We start from the raw sequence: 21,141 nt of genomic DNA on the forward strand, positions 1-21,141 counted from the left end.
TGAGGAGGGATGGCTCTTAGGCACATGGAGAACAGGATATATGCAAGACTGCATTATGTACTTTTTAGATTCTTGAACCATACGAATATATTACCTAGTCAAATAATTATATTTTTATTTTATTTTTTATTTAAAAAAATTTTAATGTTTATTTTTGAGAGAGTAAGAGAGAGGGGAGAGAGAGAGATAGAGTGCAAGCTGAGGAAGAGAAGAGAGACAGAGGAAGACACAGAATCCAAACCAGGCTCCAGGCCCCCAGCTATCAGTGCAGAGCCTGATGCAGGGCTGGAACTCATGATCCATGAGATCATGACCTGAGCTGAAGTCGGATGCTTAACAGACTGAGCCACCCAGGCGCCCCAAATAATTGTATTTTTAGAACACAGGAGGCTGAACTACAAAAGAGAGGCACTGGTATGCAAATTGATATAAACAGGCTTTTAAAAAGAATGCATGAATTTCTCAAAGCAACATATTTTTAATGAATATGCTTGTTACAAAAACAACCCCCTAATATTAAAGCTAATCCCCCAAATACCCCACCTTAAGTATTACTCTATAGGCCTACTTTGAGTTACTCACTGTATGTAAAAGCAATCATATGATACTTTTCTTAAATATGTTACAGGTCATATATCTTACTAACTTCTCAGATTGGCCCACATCCCAACTAGTTCAAATCATGCTTTTTTTGTTTATAGTAAATTGACACACAAATCTCATGACATATGAATGCTATAGTGTAAGGTGTTATAGGTACAAAGAATTCATCATATCTTAAAATGTGTGATCTTTCTTTCCCTTTTAGAAAACTAAGGAAAATTTTAAAAATCCAATTTGTTTAGGGGCTCCTGGGTGGCTCAGTCTGTTAAGCGTCAGATTTCGGCTCAGGTCATGATCTCGTGGTTCGTGAGTTCGAGCCCCGCATCGGGCTTTGTGCTGAAAGCTCGGAGCCTGGAACCTGCTTCAGATTCTGTGTCTCCCTCTCTCTCTGGCCCTTCCCCTCTCAAGCTCTGTCTCTCTCTCTCTCTCTCTCTCTCTCTCTCTCTCTCTCTCTCAAAAATAAATAAACATTAAAAAAAATTTTTTTAATCCAATTTGTCTAAATTAGTTGAGAATAAAAAAAGACCTCCGATATTAAAACATCCAAAACCTTCCAGCCATAAAATCTGGTCATTAAAAACTGAGTCTTACCTTACTTCAGCCGGTGGAATTGGGGAATAGGGATTTGCAGAACAAGCCAGAATTCTAATGACTGCTCCAGGATGATAGGTTTCCAGAACATGAACGGCTGTAGGATACACCTGTTGTTCAAAAGTAAGTTCCACATAGTCTTGGCTTTGAAAATTAGGTGGCGTCCTCTTGAATGGCAAGGAAGCACTAGGACACTGATCCCACCATGTTCCGTAAGTTCGAAATACGGCTGTCTGAGTGAAGTCACCAGAACTTGGAAATACATTTGGTACACCTGCCAAATTCCACATGGTATAGGACATACTGTTCTCACTTCCATAATGGGAACTGAAATCCACTACTTCTTTGGCATACTGGACCACCTCTGCGTGGAGAGGGGAAGTCCGGCTGTTTGATTCTATAGTTCTATGGCTGTTCATCATTTCTTCTCTTATAGCTGTCCTGGCTCGGCGCCGAAGGCATATATAATAAAACATAGTCAGAACGGTTAACATGGGAAAGACTGGTGACATCTAGGTGTGAATTATGAAGCTTCAAAAGGTCAGGTGTCCTCGGTAAGACGCATGAACTCTTTGAAGGATGTTCTAAAAAAAATGAATGGCTTGGTAAAGTAAAATAATTTAAATAAGCAGAAAAATGCATGGGTAAGGTAATAATTAGGTTTTCCCCCCAATATAATTTCCCAGAATGAAACTGAAAAAGCAAACTCACTGTAAATGTGAAATCTCTGGCATAACTTATCAAATATATTTTTAAGAAACCTAAATATTGAAAATGTATATAATTCTATGCTATGTGGGGAGCAAAACTGATATTATAAGGCAATGGAAGGTATATATGATCCAAAAAACTCCATTTCATACAAAGTTCTATCTTTCAAAAAATACTAAAATCCTTGAACTTTTAAAATTAAAATTATTTAAAATATATGGTGAACCACTAAAACACTGCTGTGAATCTGAAAGAACCTTAAGGCTTTTTTTAATTTTACATTTTAACAAATGATTCCCTATTGTTAATTATTACTTAACCTCCAAACATGCTAAGTACAGATTTCACATTATGAGAATATAGTTTTCTGGAGCTGACAGTTAATCCAGACCAACTAAATTAACTGCCTTACACATCACAGATCACCAGACAGTGTTTAATTTATAACTCTTAGCAGTATTTGTTAGGGCAGTCCATGGCTGGCTGGCATCTGGTTAGCTGCCAGATACTCTTAGAAATCACTCACCCCAGAGAGAATGGTCACAGGATACACACAGGAAATGTAAAAGTTGGCATTCATCCACGTGCCTTGAAAATTGCATGCTGATTTCAGGTTCAAATGTTGAAATGTCACATTCTTTTACCTATAAGATAAGAGTTTTAGAAGATACTTTTATTTCCAATTTAGGAAGTCAAATAACCCAAAAAGATTATAGATCATCTTTTAGACAGATAAACATAAACAGCTATTTATCTGATATAGAACTTTCTAACTGAACAGGTTACATGTTTCTGAATCCTGTGGACAATTCTGAATAATTTATTTAAAATTTCATGACAAGAGCACCTGGGTGGCTCAGTCGGTTAGGTGTCCGACTTCGGTTCAGGTCATGATCTTGTGGTTCATGGGTTTGAGCCCCAAGACAGGCTCTGTGCTGACAGTTCAGAGCCTGAAGCCTGCTTCGAATTCTTGGTTTCCCTCTCTCTAGTCTTCCCTGCTCATGCTCTGCCTCTCAAAAATAAACATTAAAAAAATTTTTAATGAAAAAACAAAATTTCATGACAGAATGTAGTAAAAATATAATGACCCCTTTCTATATAAACGCTACAAACCTATAGCTTACGGGTCAAAGTATGTGGGCAGACATGTGTTATGGGGACCAAACAGTACTTTTTATCTCATTGTTTATTTTTGTTTTTTTAAAAATTCTGATTATAATTGATACACAATGTTACATTAGGCTCATATGTAAAACATAGTGATTCAGTATCTCTACACTATACTATATACACTTATACTGTGCTCACCCCAAGTGTAGCTACCATCTGTCACCATATAATGCTATAACAATATCACTGACTATATTCCCTATGCTGTGCCTTTTATTCCCATCACTTATTCATACCATAACTCCAAGCTTGTATCTCCCACTCCCCTTCACCCATTTAGCCCATCCATCAACCCCCTTCCCTCTGGCAACTTACAGTGTTCTCTGTATTTATAGGTCTGATGCTGTTTATTCATTTGTGTTTTTAGGTTCCACATATAAGTGAAGTCCCATGGTATTTGTCTTTCTCTGTCTCACTTATTTCAATTAGTGTAATACCATCTAGGTCCATCTGTGTTGTCACATGTGACAAGATCTCATCGTTTTTTATGGCCATATAATATTCCTGTGTGTGTGCATACATATACACACACACACACACACACACACACACACATATACACACACACACACCACATCTTCTTTATCTATTCATCTATCAATGGACACTTAAGTTGCTTCCATATCTTGGCTATTATAAATAATGCTGCAAAGAACACAGAGGTGAATGTATCTTTTTGTGTTAGTGTTTTTGTTTTCATTAGGTAAATAGCCAGTAGTAGAATTATTGGATCATACAGTATTTCTATTTTTTATTTTATGAGGAAACTCCATACTGTTTTCCACAGCGGCTATACCAATTAGATTCCCACCAACAGTGCATGAGGGTTCCTTTTTCTCCTATCCTCACCAACACTTGTTATTTCTTGTCTTTTTGATTTTAGCCATTCTGACAGGTGTAAGGTGATATCTCATTGTGGTTTTGATTTGCATTTCCCTCATGATTAGTGATGCTGAGCATCTTTTCACATGTCTGTTGGCCATCTGTATGTCTTCTTTGAAAAAATGACTATTCAGGTCCTCTGCCCATTTTTTAATCAGACTGGTTTTTTTTTTTTTTTTTTTGTTTTTTTTTTTTTTTTTTTTGGTATTGAGTTGCATGAGTTCTTTATATGTTTTGGATATTAACCCCTTACTGGATATATGATTTGAAATATTTTCTTCCATTCAGTAGGATGCCTTTTTGTCTTGTCAACTATTTCCTTTGCTGTGCAAAAGCTTTTTATTTTGATGTAGCTCCAATGGTTTATTTTTGCTTTTGGAGACACATGTAGAAAAATGTTGCTCTAACCAATATCAAAGAAACTACTATCTAGGTTCACTTCTAGGATTTTTATGGTTTCAGGTCTCACATTTAGGTCTTTAATCCATTTTGTGTATGCTGTTAGAAAGTGGTCCAGTTTCATTCCTTTACATGTAGATGTCCAGTTTTCCCAGCAGCATTTATTGAAGAGACTGTTTACTCCCCATTGTAGAGTCTTGTCTCTTTTGTCATAGATTAATTGATCATATTAGCATGGGCTGTCTATTCTGGGATCTCTTTTCTGTTTCCATTGATCTATATGTCTATATTTGTGCCAATACCATACTCAAATAGTACTTTTTAAAAGTCTGACTAGGTTGCAACCCTTAAAAAATCAAGAGGACCCCCTGTTAGAAGAGCTCTATACTTTCCAGGCAGCTGCCATTATTCCCAGCCAACTTCATTAGTTTGTAACACAGGCTTAACCTCTGTCCATGTTGAGTAGGTACCTCTGGTCTACACAAACAAGGAATTCAAATATACTCATGCCTGTACCTAAGGTTTAGAAGTTTAACAGAAGTTTAACTTCTCCTAAGAAAATATAACTTTTCTTTAGTAGAGTGATGGGTGAGCCTTTCAAAACTTTAACACTAAGACTAATACATTAAATGTCCCTGCCACTCAAAAGCCTTCAATAATTTTTTTCTTACCTATAAGACATAATCTAAGTTCTTTAGTTTGACCTTCCAAGGTTCTCCTCAAGCTAGACCCGCATCTATTTGTCTAACCCAGTAAATTCAGTCAACCTCTAAACACTGTATTACTCTAGGTCTGTCTGCCTCTATCATTCCTTTTCCAGCCACTTTACTCACTATGTTTAGTCTCTGACACCACCTTTGTATCAGATATACACCTTAGCTCCACAAGGGTTTACACTAAAACTAAGTTTCTCAAAGGAGGGAATCCAGCCAAAGGTCTTCATTTCTCAAAGTACGAAGAACATGGTAGGTACAAAATATTGTCATGTTGACAGAAAGGTGATGGGCAAACAAAAAACGCCATAAAAGTCTAAAATAATTTAAAATTATATAACAGCATTCTTGTGCCTCTTAATCCCAGCCAGATGCAAACACATTGAAATATAACCAGTAAAACAGTAATGAAAGAACTGAGCTTGAAACAAGTGAGGAAAATCCACAGCTGTGAGAAACAAACAGCACAGAGCAGGAGCTGAAGCTAATACAACTCTTGGAACCAGTCACAGGCCTTAATGGTTATTAGGGGACTTTCTAACACCCATGCAGAAAGGTTATTTCAAGCCAGAGGTGACCTCTGGAAGATCTTCATAAAGCCAAACATTAGGAAAGATCATCCTATCTGTGAAACCAGGTATATAAAAACTTAGCTCAATGGCCAAGAAGCTTAAGAAGATAGGACACCGATTTAGGCAATGGGGAAAAGTTGCTAGAGGGAAATCAGACCCTATTAGGCATATATCATGCCTCATAAAGAGCATGGGCCTAAATTCACACTACCCCATCCCTAAGCCCCCCCCCCCCAAAAAAAAAAAAAAAAAAGTAGTCCTGAGCTGGTAAAACTTTAGAAGCTGATAGGGGTAGATGGGAAACCTCTCTGCGGGGATGCTTCCACGACACAGGACAGACTAAACCCTTGCAAAAGATACGGCACAGTAAAAACTCACAGACTACAAGAGAAAATGAACCACGATGAAGGACAGTCAGTAGGCAGACTCACTAAGTGGAGGAACTTGCACTCCAAGAACAAGAAATAATAGAACAATCTGAATAAGACAATTTCTGGAGAAGAGTAACGAAACATGTATTAAAATAAATAAGGTGGGTCTGCAGCACATGTTCCTAGAATTGACGTACCAGGAATCGACAATTTGGATTCACCTCAGAAAATGTAACACCAAGTGCTAAAGTATAGGTCATGTTATCAGTGTGGGAAAAAATAATTATCTAGTATGCACTTCTTTATTCAAATATTTCACCTACCACAAGTATAAATCTGTTGCAAAGAAAAAATTTACAAATGCACAAATCTCAAACATTTAATGCCAAAATTTAAAATGATACAGCTCTTTGATCATACACACTTCATTCCAAAATAGGCTCCCAGGTAAATCAACAGGGGTAATTTCCCAAAGAATTTATTTGGTCCTTCTGTCTCTTAAAAGAAAAAGAATAAAATAAACTGCAGAATGAAATTTAGGAAATAAAGAACAATTTATAAGTATCCAACTCAAGTGACAGACAACTGGAAGACTGCAAGTTTTATTCCTGGAAATCTTCATGAGCGTGACAGGTAGGCCACCTGCAAGGTGGACGGATGGGTCTGGCTTTATAATCTTTGGACATCACTTCTCACTCCACAGTCTGTAAACTGCTTCGAATAAGCTTCTTTCACTTTCTTTATAAAACTGCATTTATCAGAAAGTAAAAATTTCATAAAACCAAAGATACATCTGCAAAATAAGATATCATCATTCATGTGAACTTTCACAATCATTCTGGGCAAAAAGATGGAGACAAATTGGGATAGCCAAATTCTATTTGACATACTAAGCCACAAACTTTCTGTTTCCCAGCTAGCTTTTACTACTACAGAATATGGGATAATATCAAAAGCAGCAAGAGTGCCATATGAGCAATATCATTTTAAAGCTGTGTTACAGTAGAATTTTACATTGAAGCAACATATGTAAAAGTGAGTTATAAACTGTAAATATATGTATTATGTATTCAAACTTCTGCAGAGTAGAAGAGAAATGTAAATGGATGCTTTATTTTTTCCAACCACGAATAACAATAATTGTTATTTTTTAAGATAAAGCTAAAAATGACAAAAGAAATTTTTGAAAGAAGGAAAAGCAGTGTATAGTACACTGAAAAAGCAAATATATTTATTCTTTTCCAGCAGTACTATTCAGAAAAATGTAATAAAGTTAAAACCTGCTTTTTGAAAATAAACAAGGCATAGAAATAAAAAAGGAAATGTGCAAACCCATTGTTAACACCCTTCATTGATTCTAAACTCCTTTCCAATCACTCAGATGACACATCAAAATGTTTGGGGCGGCTGGGGAAGAACATATGGAGAAGAAAGGCTAGCTCACTCTACTTTTCCCTGGCAAATGAAGCTGAAAAGGGGATTGGAGCCATAGTCTCAGGACTCATGTGGGCGGCAATGGCCAATGCTTAAGTCCAAATCGTCTACGTACTGTCTGGACTTTAGCCAAGGCATGGAGGCAATTTGTGATAACCAATGAATATCCCAATGGGCAATGAACCAAATGTAAAAGATACAATAACTCTATTTTATGGGGAGAATGGGATTCAAAGGCAAAATGACTTTTCCTACCTGGTTCAAATAAATAAATATTAGTCTATTACACTAAACTGGTCCAAAAGGATGATTATAAAATATACCTTTGGAGAGGCATTTTCTTTTCCGGTTCATTCAAAATGCACCTTTAATTTTGAAAACTCTTACAACATATACAAATATTATTTTCCACTTAAGTCAGAATTAGAAATAGGGTGATTGTTATCTCATTAGCCATTTAATCCAATTACTCGCCAACAATGGCTAGGAGGTGAGAAATTCTCCACAACACATGGAACTTTTCTACTAGCACAATCAAGGAATACAGAACGACAGCCATTTGAACTTCTATCCTGAGACTCTCATACTCCTTGGGAAACAACGTGCTTTACACGACATGATTTTATTATAATACAACTTTATTTTCAACTACATCTTTCATATTCTAAAATGCTTAACAAAGTTAAATAATACAATTGCAGAGAAAGCAGTAACAGTGGAGAAGAGAAATTAAGAGGTGTAGACAAGGGAGAACATATGTTTTCTACTGAGATTTGAAGTGAGATGGGGAGTCGATGAGGCGGAGAGAAGCAGGATGGCAGGCGCTGCAGAGAAGGCGGCTAGAGCTCCGGCACGGGGAAGAGGAGGGATGCAAAGGGCTTTTCATACAATAAACAAAAGGAGGCAATCAGAAGGAACCGCAGCCAGGACCACACCAAGGCTAGGTTCACAGTGGGAGGCAGGAAGCTAGAGACAAGTTGAAAACTCAAGGAGGATTCTCCGCATCAAGTGCAAAGATCCGGGAAAAGGAAAGAGGACGGGCAACAAGGCACGGCCAGATACTGAAGGCAATTCCCATCACGGTACCTCCGCAGAGCGGCCAGCGGAGACGTGCCCAAGAAGAGCTGGGGGAAAACGAGGGTCAGGGCCGCTCCCCAGCATCATACCAAAATGTAAGAGTGCATAATGTGGTAAGGTATCAAGAAGAAAGGCCAAACGTGAAATGGTATCATTTCTGAATCCTGCTGAAACGGACCAAGAGACACGCTTTTGAGGAGAGGTGTCTTGCAATCAAGACACGGGCGCAAGCAGGAACACATCGGTCAAGAAGAGTGGATGGAATCAGATTTGAATTCAGGGCAGCAGCTGCCCCTCCGAAGCAGCCCTCTTTCCTGGCCTGCCCCCTCCAGGCTTCTCTGCCTTCACATGCTCTTGTATCTCCTCCTCTTGTTGGAGCACTTCTCCCCGGGGCTTCTTCCTCTTCATCCTCAAATACACAGAGGTACCACTGAACGAAGGCTGACTTTCTGATAAAATACTCCAGAATGCTCCACCTACCTGGGCACCAGTCTTCTCCCCCTCCCTTCCGCTTCTACACACTCACCACTCTTGCCGTAGAACATCTGCCTGGCCCTCACCACACCTCGGCTTGCACACCTCAGCGTCTTCAAGTCTTCCACTGAGGCTGGGCTGCTCTGGAATGCCCCTGTTCTTCCCCCACTTGGCACCCCCTTATTCATCTGCTAGGGTCCGTCAGCTCACTCACTGTTTCTCTGCTCTTACATTTTCTGGGTCATTTCTTACATGGTGAGACATTTTTTCTGCCCTCCCAGACAATGAATTCCTCAAGTTCTGAGATGTCACTGAATGGTAACTACACTGTTAGGGCCTAGCACATGCCAATATATGCTCAAGAAGCACTTGTTTTGTTTTTTGAAGACCGGCAGAGGAGATGGCTGGACGGAATTAAAATAAACACAGAAATGAAGCCAGAGACTCTTCAAGGTAAGAACACGTAGATGGAAAAATGAAGCAAAAGGAGCTCCATACCTTGATACAGAACAAAAGAGGGGAAAAAATGGATAATAAAAACTGAAACACAATAGGTAAGAATCAAATGTAGGACCTTCTTTGAAGCCATCCAATAAGGAATAGTATACATATTGAAATTTTACTTTTCAAAGAGAATGTAAAAAAGTAGTAACCTCTGTTAGTACAAAAGCAGCCCCAGAACCCATAAAAGAGACTTGACCTTGGCTACAAAGAAACTGATTGAAATTAAAGAAAGATTCATGAAAGAGATGATTGGAAAGGTAAAAGGAAACTATTTTCTCAAATACAATGAAGTTTCTTTTTTTTTTTTTTTTTTAGCACTCCAAATCTATGTTAAAGACCGGAGGATGATTAAGAACTGGAAAAACTATGAATGAAAAGTAAATTCTTAGAAAAAGTGATAACCTAGGAGCAAGAGGGCACAGACAAGCTGAGAAAGGCAATAGTAAAAAAGAACAAGGGTAAAAAGACAAGTTGATACAGTTCTGGTATTAGATGAGCTACGAAGGAGCAAAGACCGAGGCAAAGTAGCCCTCTGTCTTCACCATAATTATTTACATTACAATGTACTATATTAAAAGAATGTAACACTGTCAGTAAGGAGACTACCGGAGGCGGAATATTACTACTCGATGTGCCTCTCTCTTCCTCTAAGTAAATCTTCCTCCAGTTAACACACTTTTACTCTGGTTAGTTTTTATCCAACAAGGCCCCAATATAGAATAAATGGGTAGAGTTCTTAACGGAACCAAGCGTAGGAACTGGGAAAATAGAGCCTCCTATCCAGCTTCAAAGATTCTTGAAAATCTAGAGCAAAAGAAGGCAGGGGAACCACTGAGAAAGAAAAATCTAAAGGTGGAGGAAAAATCCTGAAAACCAAAGACAAACAGTACTTCTTTCTCTTCTGGGAATCAAAGTAGCACTCAAAACTACAAAAAGTAGCATCTCAAAACTACAAAAAGTAGCATCTCAAAACTACAAAAAGTAGCATCTCAAAACTACAAAAAGTAGCATCTCAAAACTACAAAAAGTAGCATCTCAAAACTACAAAAAGTAGCATCTCAAAACTTCTGCTGAGGTGATGAATGATCGGTGAGGACGAAGCAAGAAGGACAGAGGAAGTCAAATTACAAATAACCTTGTCAGAAAACAAGGGATAAGATGTAGAATCAATTTGAACTAGAAAGTGATCATGGTTAGTTTTGCAGAATGTTTTCTCTCTCTTTCTTTCCTATACTTTAACAACCAAATCTCAATTTATGAAATACTTCATGACCATTCTTTAGTAGCAAGAGAAAGGAATTAAGGAGTCAATGCTTTGTATTGTTTTGTTTTGTTTTGTTTAAAAAAAAAAAAAAGCAAACAAAACAAAGGTTTTGTGTCTGGCCTGGAGAAACCAGGTCTGATCCCCTCCTTCTTTACAGTATAGGGTTATTCTGGCATTTGGTTAAGCCAGCTTAATCTGTTTAACGTTATCAATACATTTTAAACAGGGGCACTGAAGTTCACTCCCACCACCAGGGCTTTCTTTAGGGTGCCAGGGCCCTAGGCCTTAAAACATTAGCCAAACTCCCAATTTGCAAATCAGAGTCAGGAGTTCTTGCTCCCGGCTGCAGGCCCAGGCCCCAACATGTCCCCTTCCTAGGGTCACAAAGAGCAGAGAGGAAGAGGAACCTGGGGGTTGTGTGGGAATCTGCTCTTAGGGGCTGACTGCCCCTCCTCGCTCTCAACAGATTCTGAGTAAGTAGTGCCTGAAACCCTGCCCCGTAGGGCTTAAAGGTGGGACTGGGGGTGCAGAAGTGGCCTGCCCTTTTCTGTCTTCACTGAACAGTTCATTCCAACAGGGGAGGAAGGGGGAAAGCTCTAGATTGGGTGAGGGGAGTGGGGGTGTCAGGGAGGCAAGTGTGCTGTGTTACTGTGTCAATAAACTGAGTTAAAGTTAAAAAAAAAAAAAAGTGACAAGGAAGGGCATGTTCCTAAAAACACAGATACGATATATAAAGTACCTTAGGTACAGATACCACCATGCTATATTATCTATATTTTACCGTTTTCTTCATTGTTAATAATGGGTAAGAATAAGCCATCTGAGTGGGAAAATAACCCTAAACCTTTGGCAGATACACAATGTACATTTAACTAAAGTCTAAAATATTAGGAATATCTGGTTAAGGGCAATTTTAATAGACTCACTGAAGCCAGAAAAAATCTTTCTAGCTCTTAAAACCATACTTTATATTGAATTTACTTTAGCCAAATACTAACTGTACATTTTTGTACAGTAAAACAAAGAGCATTTTACCTAACAGAAATATATTACATTTATACTTAGCCTCCCTAACAAAAATCCGACTACAAGATCATAGATATGTCACTTCTAGCCATTCTTGCTAAAAGAGCAACTAACTAAAATGGTATAGTACTGTTAAATTAACTTTGGTGTGCAATTTACATTCCAAAAAAAGTACTCCACTTTAAGTGTATAGTTTTTGTTTTTAATTTTTTTAATGTTTATTTATTTTTGAGAGAGGGAGAGAGAGAGACACAGAGACAGAGCACGAATGGGGGAGGGGCAGAGAGAGAGGGAGACCCAGAATCCCAAGCAGGCTCCAGGTTCTGAGCTGTCAGCACAGAGCCCAATGCAGGGCTCGAACTCACGAACTTTGAGAAAATGACCTGAGCCGAAGTCGGACGCTTAACCAACTGAGCCACCCAGGCTCAGAGTATAGTTTAATGAGTTTTGACAAAGACACATACCAATGTAATCATTTGCAGAACTGAAATATAGAATGTTTCCATTCAGCACAAAAGTTTCCTTGGTGCCCCCTTCCAATCATCCATCCACTTCCTTTTTTTTTTTTTTTTTTTTTTTAAGTTTACTTATTTGAGAGAGAGTGCGAGAGGGTGCAAGTACATGTACACGCACACGAGTAGGAGAGGGGCAGAGAGAGAGGGAGAGAGAATCCCAAGCAGGCTGTGCACTGTCAGCACAGAGCCCGATGCAGGGCTTGAACTAACAAACCGCGAGATCATGACCTGAGCCAAAATCAAGAGTCGGATGCTTAACTCAGTGAGCCACTCAGGTGTCCCATCCCATCCACTTCCTGCACCAGATAAAAAATAATCTGCTTCCTATCACTGTAAGTCAGATTGTCCTTTATTCTAGAATTACATAAGTGAAATGATATATCTGTATTCTGTTTAGTTTATCTTGCACAGCCTATCTTTAAGATTTATCCCTGTTATTATGTGTATCAACAGTTTGTTCCCTTTTATTGCTGAATCATACCCATTATGTGGACATATCCTGTCACCTGCTGATAAACATTTCGTTTTGTTGTGCCAGAATGTTTCTAAAATGGCTGCAGCAGTTTACATTTCCACCAGCAGTGTGTGACAATTCTAGTTGTTCCACACCTTCATCAGTAGTTAATGCTGTCAGTCTGTAGCCATTCCAGTGGGTGGGTGGAAACATCTTGTTTTAATGACGTGGAACATTTTTTTATATCTTTATTTGCCATTTGTATCTTCTTTAGTGAGATGTCTAATCTGTCCATTTTTAAAATCAGGTTTTCTTGGTTTCATATTATTGAGTTGTAAGAGTTCTTTATACATTCTAGATACAAGTTTTTTTTATCAGATATGTTTTGCAAACACTTTCTCCCAGTCTGTGCCTGGCTTTTCATCTACTTGATAATATCTTTTAAAGAGAAAAGTTTTCCATTTTTATTAAGTCCAATTTATCATTTTCTTCTTTTATTGCATATTTTTGTGTATCCTAGCAAACATTTTACTTAAGAGCAATGTCAAGCATAATTTCAAAAAGGTAAACCCTGGGACAGATAGTATTTAATATCTTAAACCTGGGAACAGTTAATTATAGATTAATGAAATTTTAAGATGAAACCAAATTGGATGCTGCAAACATTGCCGGTGGGAATGCAAAGTGGTATAGCCACTTTGGAAAACTTTGGCAGTTTATAACACAGTTCAACATACCCTCACCAAAACATCTAGCAATCTCACTCCTACTTTATTTATTCAAGTGTATTAAAACGTATTTTCAGACAAAAATCTGTACACATATGTTTATATATTTATTCATAATCACTCCAAGATATCCCTCAACAGATGAAAGATTAAACAACTATCCATACAATGAAATATTACTCAGTAATAAAAAGGAATGAACCATTGATTCAGCCAATAGCACAGATGAATCTTAAAATGATTTTGTAAGTGAAAGAAGCCACACTGAAAGGCTACATATTGTATAACCTCATTTATAAGACTCTAGGAAAAAGCAAAACCATAGGGAAGACAAACAGGTCAGTGGTTGCCAGAGAGTTAGGGGAAAAGACAGGGGTTGACTCCAATGATTACAAACGGCCCTCACAAAGGAATTCGTAGGGTAATGGAACTGTTCTGTGTGCTTTCGATTTCAGTCTTTGTTTTGGACCAAAACAAAGTCAAACTGGAGATTTAATATCCCCATACCGGCTTGTTTATGGGAGCCCTACTTTATTGGCCTCTTCTTGACCAGCATACCCTGAAAGATACCTATCAGTTGGCATGTCCTGCCCATTCATTATGTCTAGCACAAAGCGGCATCACAGAGCCCCTACCACTCACCTGGCTTTAGGAAACTACCTGTCCAGAAGAGTGAACAGTGACCTTCATGACCACAGAGATTCCCAACCAGGTACAAATCAGTCAACATAGATCTGCATTTATAGATATGAGTAGAATTAGCCATCTTAAAGACCAGGAAACAAGTTGGGCAATTAGAACAAATGGTCTCCAATAAAAAGTTAATAAATGATAGAAGAGCACTGTCAAATAACAGTTATCTTTCGTGTGGATTAATAGAGTATGGGATTCATAAAACAAGTAGAACTAATTTTTTTTAAATGTTAAGGTCTTTGAAATTAAAAACACGGTGGCTAAAGTTAAAAATTTAAATGAAAAAATGATAAGTGACGTGGAATACAAATGCAAGAAACCTAATGCCTATATAAAATGGATTCAAGAGACGGAAGCTGATGAAAATTCAAGTACATGCTAGAATATAATGTAATATTTCAGAAATTCTACAGAAGAAAAAATGTACTTAAACTCTTATTCACACAGAAAAACAAACAACAAAATGAAACAAACATCTTGACATGCAAACATACTTCCCATAACTCTCCTTAAAAACAGTCTTTAAAAAGTATTCCAATCAAAAAACAAAAGAGTTAAAATAAATATTTTTATTTTTTTTTAATGTTTATTTATTTTTGAGACAGAGAGAGACACAGCATGAGCAGGGAAGGGGCAGAGAGAGAGGGAGACACAGAATGTGAAGCAGGCTCCAGGCTCTGAGCTGTCACCACAGAGCCCGACGCGGGGCGCGAACTCACAGACTGTGAGATCAGGACCTGAGCCAAAGTTGGACGCTTAACCGACTAAGCCACCCAGGCGCCCCAAAATAAATATTTTTAAAAGGGAAAGACATAATATTCAAGTCACTAGTGACTTTATAGTCAAATCTGAATCATTACAGATACAGTACTGGTGAAGGTGAAAAGGATGGTTGGGGAAAAACAAGTAATACAAAAAAGAAATCAAGTCAATAAAACTAAGAATGTAGTGAAGGCAAGGAGTCACAGTCTCATATTATTAAAAGGAAGTATAAGGGAAACAATTATATAGATGATTTTATAATTTCCAAACTTGCAAGGGAGAAGAAAAAAGATAAATATGAATAGGTTAAATTTTCCTATGAAAAGATAAAGCCTTTTGCACAAGGAATCTCTGTAATGGAACTGTTCTGTATTTTGACTATGGTGGTGGTCACAAGATCTATATGAAACTACAGAGAATTAAATGCAAACACACCCAAGAGAGCACGTGAAAGTTATGAAATCTAGATGAGGTCTGTAGATTGTACCAATGTCAATTTCCTAGGTGTAATATTATACTTTAGTTATGCAAGATGCACCACAGGAGGAAACTAGGTGAAGTGTACATAGGCATTTCTCTATATTGTTTCTTGTCATTGCATGTGAATCTATAATTATTCTTTTGCAGACTTTCAGTTTAAGACAGGGGAAAGACTGGAGAAAGAAACGTCCAGCTATATGATGTCTGAGGTTTACAAGAGAGGCAAGTAAAGCAAAATGATGTAAGGCTGATTAAAATTAAACATGGGCAATATAGATCTGACACACACAAAACGGACAGAGATGCCAACAGTAATATCAGACAGTATAGACTTCAAGGCAAAAAAAATCATTAAACAAGGAAAAAAGGATATTTTGTATTTTGTAAGATTAAAATCCAAGCGATTACACATAGGATGAATTCAACCACATTCGTAGTCACAGTAGGAAACCAACATATTTTACTTACTAATTTGTCAATTTTGAAGAAAAAATAACATAGCATAATAAATGTGTCAAATGAAAACAACAGGGAAAGGATGGCTTATGAAAATAAATGTTTTAGAAAAATATCCAGATATTTAGAAAAGTAAATTTAGGATATTAACATAGCAACTATTTCTTAATCTAAATTTATGATACAAAATATCCAATTAAGAGAATATGTACAAAGTATCTTAATAATCTTGGGGTAGAAATTCAGAGGTCATGAAGAGAATAATAGAACTGACAACATAAATACTATAAAAATGTATATATAGCAAAAGTTACCAGAAACATTAAAAGAATATAGACTATGAAAAAAAATATTATCAAATGGTATACCAACTCACTAAGAGCCACAACATGTAAAGAGCTATTACAAACCACTAAGAAAAACAGAAATACTTCAACAGAAAACTAAGCAAAGAGGAAGAACATGTAAGTTACAAAAGAATACAAATGACCAGTAAACATTTATAGACATTTAACTCCACCAATAAGCAAAGAAATATAAAAATTAAGAGGAAAAAAATAGCATTTTTCATCCATAAAATTACTAAAATGTAAAAAAAAAGTAAAAATGATGGTATCATCTTAGCACCTATGTTTTGAGACAATTAATTCTTCACAGGTCTCTCACGTTTCTGTAGGCCTTATAAGCAGAGGCACTGATGGCCTCTGTTCCAGATTATTTTTTCAAGGATGTCTACATAGCAAACGTCCATGGTAAAGAGAGGTTTCCCTTTGGAGCAGAGGGCAGGTTTGTTTATTAACCAGCAAAATAAATATAATGCCTCTCTGTAGGGCAAAGGTTAAGCAAGTTTTACTTGCAGCCCATAATGAAAGATTCAGGTTTCCTACACTCAGGCTTCCTGTCCTATAATGCAATCTACTGTGTGTGCTAGAGTCACCTAGTCCTTATCACATCACCCCACAGAAACTGGGGTTCAAGGAAGAAGCACAAGAAAACGATGATACTCTGGTTACTGCTGTTGCTGTGCTTTGTGTCTGGCCCAGGAGTCTCATGTCTTCTGCCAGTATCCATGAAACTGTTGGCTTGCAAGTAGGGTAAAATCTCAGATCTGTGACAAATCTTGGCAATGATATGGTAGCAGCAGCATTCTTATAAAGTATATAAATTTACTCTTCCAATACCTTTTGAAGAGCAATATGACAATCTATCATAATTTAAAATGTATACAGCCTTTGACCCAGCAGTTGCTTATCTAAGCATTTACACGAAGGAAATAAACAAAAGTGCAAATAAATATATACATACAAAAATGATCCCTGCAGTTTGTCTCTGATAGAAATAAATTTGCAATAGCTTAAATATCAACAGGGGGATCAGTTAAATAAATTTTAGGTTATTCCTACACTGAAATACCAAAAAGACTTTAAAAAGATAATGTTAAATGCAGTGACATAGAAAGATGCTCATCAATTATTACTAGCTGGAAATTATAGAAAATTATATATATATATATATAATATATATATGTGTATATATATATATAGTACAGTGCCATTTATGAAATAAATTATATATATATATACTATATATATAGTACAGTGCCATTTATGAAATAAATGTAGACTTATACATATGTATTTTTAACGTCTGGAAGGAGAGAGAACAAATGATTAAATAATGATGATCTCTGGGAAATGGAGTTATGGGGCAGGTGGGCACACAACACTTTCACTTTCTCCTCTGGCTACTTCTGTATCACTTGACTTTTTTTGAAGAATGTATATATTTATTTTATAATCTAATAAAGTTTCTAAGGATCTATTACAGCAGCACTTGAAAATTCATTACATTTAAGATGTCCAGTTGGGATGGTAAAATACAAATGGACATGGGGCTGTCCTGGGTATCACTTTTATCGGCACTTATCCCTCAGAGCTGCTGAAACCAGGTAGAGAAAGTCCTGAGTCATAGCTGACGAGACACACTACACTTACTGGTAAATAACATAATGCAAAGTCTAGAGACAGGAGGATTTTGAACAGCTGCTTTTCTACCTACAACTCTGAGGAGCAACTCTACATGGCGAGTTCTGAGGTACCAAGAAAAGGGATTTATTATCTAACAATGGTTAATGATTCAACTCACCATGAAAAAGTCCAGTTAAAAAATAATTTCAAGAATAGACAAGAGACTTTAAGGGGGGGGGGGGGGGGGGGGGCGGGGAGGAGTAACAAGGAAATCAAGTTACCCCTACCAAGTGTCATCATTCCAAAAATATTTAGTGGCCTACAACATACCAGACACTATTTTAATCACTAGATATTAAACACATTATAAAGCTAGAATAAGAAAAGCAGCACGGTATCAGCACAAGAAGCCAGAGATCACTGAACAACAGTTCAGAAAACATCCTAAGAATACACAAGAATTAAGGCCTTGGATAAATGGAGTATTTGTTATCAGTAGGAAAAAACAGAATCCAACAAATAAAGATGGGATCACTGCCTAACAATTTTGGGTGGGGGGAAGCGCCCTACTTCCTTTCTCACGTGAAAATATTCTTGAGGTAGGTTAAAGATTTATAGATGGGAAGAATAAGATCATTAAAGGTACTTAAAGAGGGGCACCTGCTTGGCTCAGTCAAGCGCCTGCTCATTTCAGCTCAGGTTGTGATCTCACAATTTGTAAGATAAAGCCTGGCCTTTGGCTCTGCGCCGATAACACAGGAGCCTGCTTGGGATTCTCTCTCACTCTCTCTATCCCTCCTACACAAGAACCTGTAGGTGCTCTCTCAAAAATAAACAAACATTAAAAAAGTACTAGAAAAAAACAGAGGTGAATACACACACACACACACACACACACACACACACACACACCCCTCATGTGGCAAAAGGTCTAAGAGGACAGCAAAGTTAGCTCCTTAAGACAGAATGTTGATCCTAGGAAAATTAAGGCAGAGACTAAGAGAGCAAAGAACAAAGGGGCAGTTTTTGCTAACTGACCATGTTCAAAGTAAAAGATAAGCAGTTAGCAATATTTTAAGATGCCATGTACAGAGTACTATAATTGCATCACTAGATCACAGCATTATAGAGAAGAAATTAACCATTTTACATTGAGTTGACCTCTCTGCTTTTCAAGTCAGTAACAGAAGAGAAGCGCAGGAAATTGAAGGTTCAGAAAAGCCAATATTTGAGACAGTGTAAGAAGTTGGTACTCAGAAAAGAAGCATGAAAAGAAGAATCCAATTCAATGAGAAATTAGAGAGTTCCTACCATAGGGTGATGCACACTGCCACTAGGAAGACCAGTACACCGTCTCTTTCTCCCAATAACTTAGTATCTAATAAAGGACTATAGGATAGTTGATGATGTATTAGGAAAATGTCCCTTTACTTAACCAACAGCTACAATATGCAGTATAGATCTACAGACCCATTAAATGAGCTTTTTAAGGATAAAATGTGCCTGATACCGAGGAGTACAGGCCAGGCAGCAGTAAAGGCAGCTTGTGTCCTCGACCAAATTGGAACAAGCAAGATCACAGCCCCTGGCGTAGAGTCAGTGCTCCACGGCATAACGCCAAACACGGTATCCTGTCAACGCCACTACCTGACCACAGGTTTATATCACCTTAACTTTCTATTTATCCGTATATATTTCAATCAGTGATGGCCTCTTGAGGCTATGTGACAATAAGCATTTGGGAACCATCAAGGCAATCCAAAATCACTCCCATTGTAAACAGGTTGACAAGGAAGCCCAGTGAATGGTTAAAGTCAACACGACACTCTAAGGACACCCCTAAACATAGAAACTGCCGGTATCTTGTGGCAGCCCTGAAGACATGGGCCTGATTAGTCAAAAACCATCGATGCCAGAGGGAAATCAAGGCAACACGCACAAGAGCAACAAGTACACAGCCGGGCAGGTGGCCGACGGGGTGGCTGCTGGGTCAGCACGGCCCAGGGACACCGCGGTGTAAACAACCCTAGGCAGGGTGAACGCCGGCACGCCTCACGCCTTGCAGACAGAGCGGGACAGAGAAGCAGCACCCAAGGCACGTAAGCCATTCACAGGTGCCCAGCAAGCTCCGCAGCGCGACGCGGGCTTCGGGGGAGGGGCGATCGGTGGGGACCTCTGCCCTGCGCCCAGGCTCCCCGAAGCGCGGCGCTCCGCCCTGGCCCGGCCCCGCCCCAGCGCCAAAGGAGGAAGACGGAGACCCGCAGGAGGAAGAAGTAAAGGAAGGGCCGTACCCTGTAGGGTCCGGGAGAGGTGCGCGCCGTGGGCTTCACCAGCGACCCAGGCGGCACCGGGAGACACCGGCGCGGGGGCGGCTCCCAGAGTCCCGCGCTGCGGCGCGGCGGCGGCGAGCGCGGCCCAGCGCGACCCGGAAGGAAGACGCGAAGGCCACGAGGAGGGGCGGGGCCGAGACGGGGAAGGGGCGGAGCTAGGGGAGAGGTGGGGCGCCGCTCTGGCCTGAGACGCTGCGCTGAGTCTGGACCGCCCTGTCCTAGGCTGAGAGGAGGAGCTTCCTACAGACTTCCCAGACTCAGTCTTGCCCTATAAATCGCCCAGTTACTCCCTAGCAGGCAGTGGTTTAAATTCGCTGCAGGAGTAATCCCTTCCTCGCGCCAGCCTGCCATCTGTAGTGTACTCCTGCTAGGGCTTTTGCAGTCCAGAGTTGGTGGGTCAGGTGATGCCTAGGGGTGGTAAGGTCCTCAGAGCAAAAGCGGAAAATAAATTACAGGCGCTCTAGAGGCATAATTCACCAAATCTGCAAACCTCTTCTGCCCCAGATACAAATCCGTCCTGCAAACTCATTTCCCTCACAACATTTGGAAACTGTGACCATTACGTCTCATGAACGAGATGCTCTCACATCTCCCTTACTCGGTTACTTTTATTTTCAGTAGATAGAATACCACTATTTTAAAGTTTGCATTATATTGATCTCGTTACAAGGTTTTATTAAGATGGAAAAACCTTGAATAATGAAGAGATGCTTACTCGTTACTATTTAATTGCTCCTAAAGAGGAAAAATAAAGGTATTTATTTATAAAGTATATGAACTGAGCTGACATATGTGGTAAAAATTGTATGCAAAACTGGACATTTTAAAAAAGAATTGAAGTTTAATTTTCAGTCTCTTTTGAGTGTGGGCAGCTTAGTGACTTGCTTCCAAAGAATATGGAAGGGAGAAAAAAGCTTTATTGTGGAGAAACCTGGTAAACACTATCTTGGCCAGATGAAAATAAG

The 21,141-nt window shown here is 38.7% G+C and overlaps 1 protein-coding gene across 3 annotated transcripts in view; it reads right to left on the minus strand.

Annotated features, from left to right (window-relative positions):
- The window catches only part of FBXL4 (F-box and leucine rich repeat protein 4), an 85,465-nt gene extending 65,149 nt beyond the window's left edge, over positions 1-20,316 (minus strand). Inside the window, exons 1-4 of one of the 3 annotated variants that reach the window (XM_045499103.1) lie at positions 20,138-20,290; positions 14,149-14,222; positions 2,432-2,549; positions 1,195-1,778 (exon numbers count right to left, since the gene is read on the minus strand). In XM_045499103.1, the coding sequence (XP_045355059.1) occupies positions 1,195-1,706 (512 nt within the window). In that variant the 5' untranslated portion in view covers positions 1,707-1,778; positions 2,432-2,549; positions 14,149-14,222; positions 20,138-20,290. Of the gene's footprint in view, positions 1-1,194; positions 1,779-2,431; positions 2,550-14,130; positions 14,223-20,137 lie in introns of all 3 variants that reach the window. The other 2 variants (XM_045499102.1, XM_045499101.1) reach the window with 2 other exon arrangements.
- Positions 20,317-21,141: the final 825 nt, after the last annotated feature.

This window comes from Leopardus geoffroyi, chromosome B2 (assembly GCF_018350155.1).
Source record: "Leopardus geoffroyi isolate Oge1 chromosome B2, O.geoffroyi_Oge1_pat1.0, whole genome shotgun sequence".
Taxonomy (NCBI): domain Eukaryota; kingdom Metazoa; phylum Chordata; class Mammalia; order Carnivora; family Felidae; genus Leopardus; species Leopardus geoffroyi.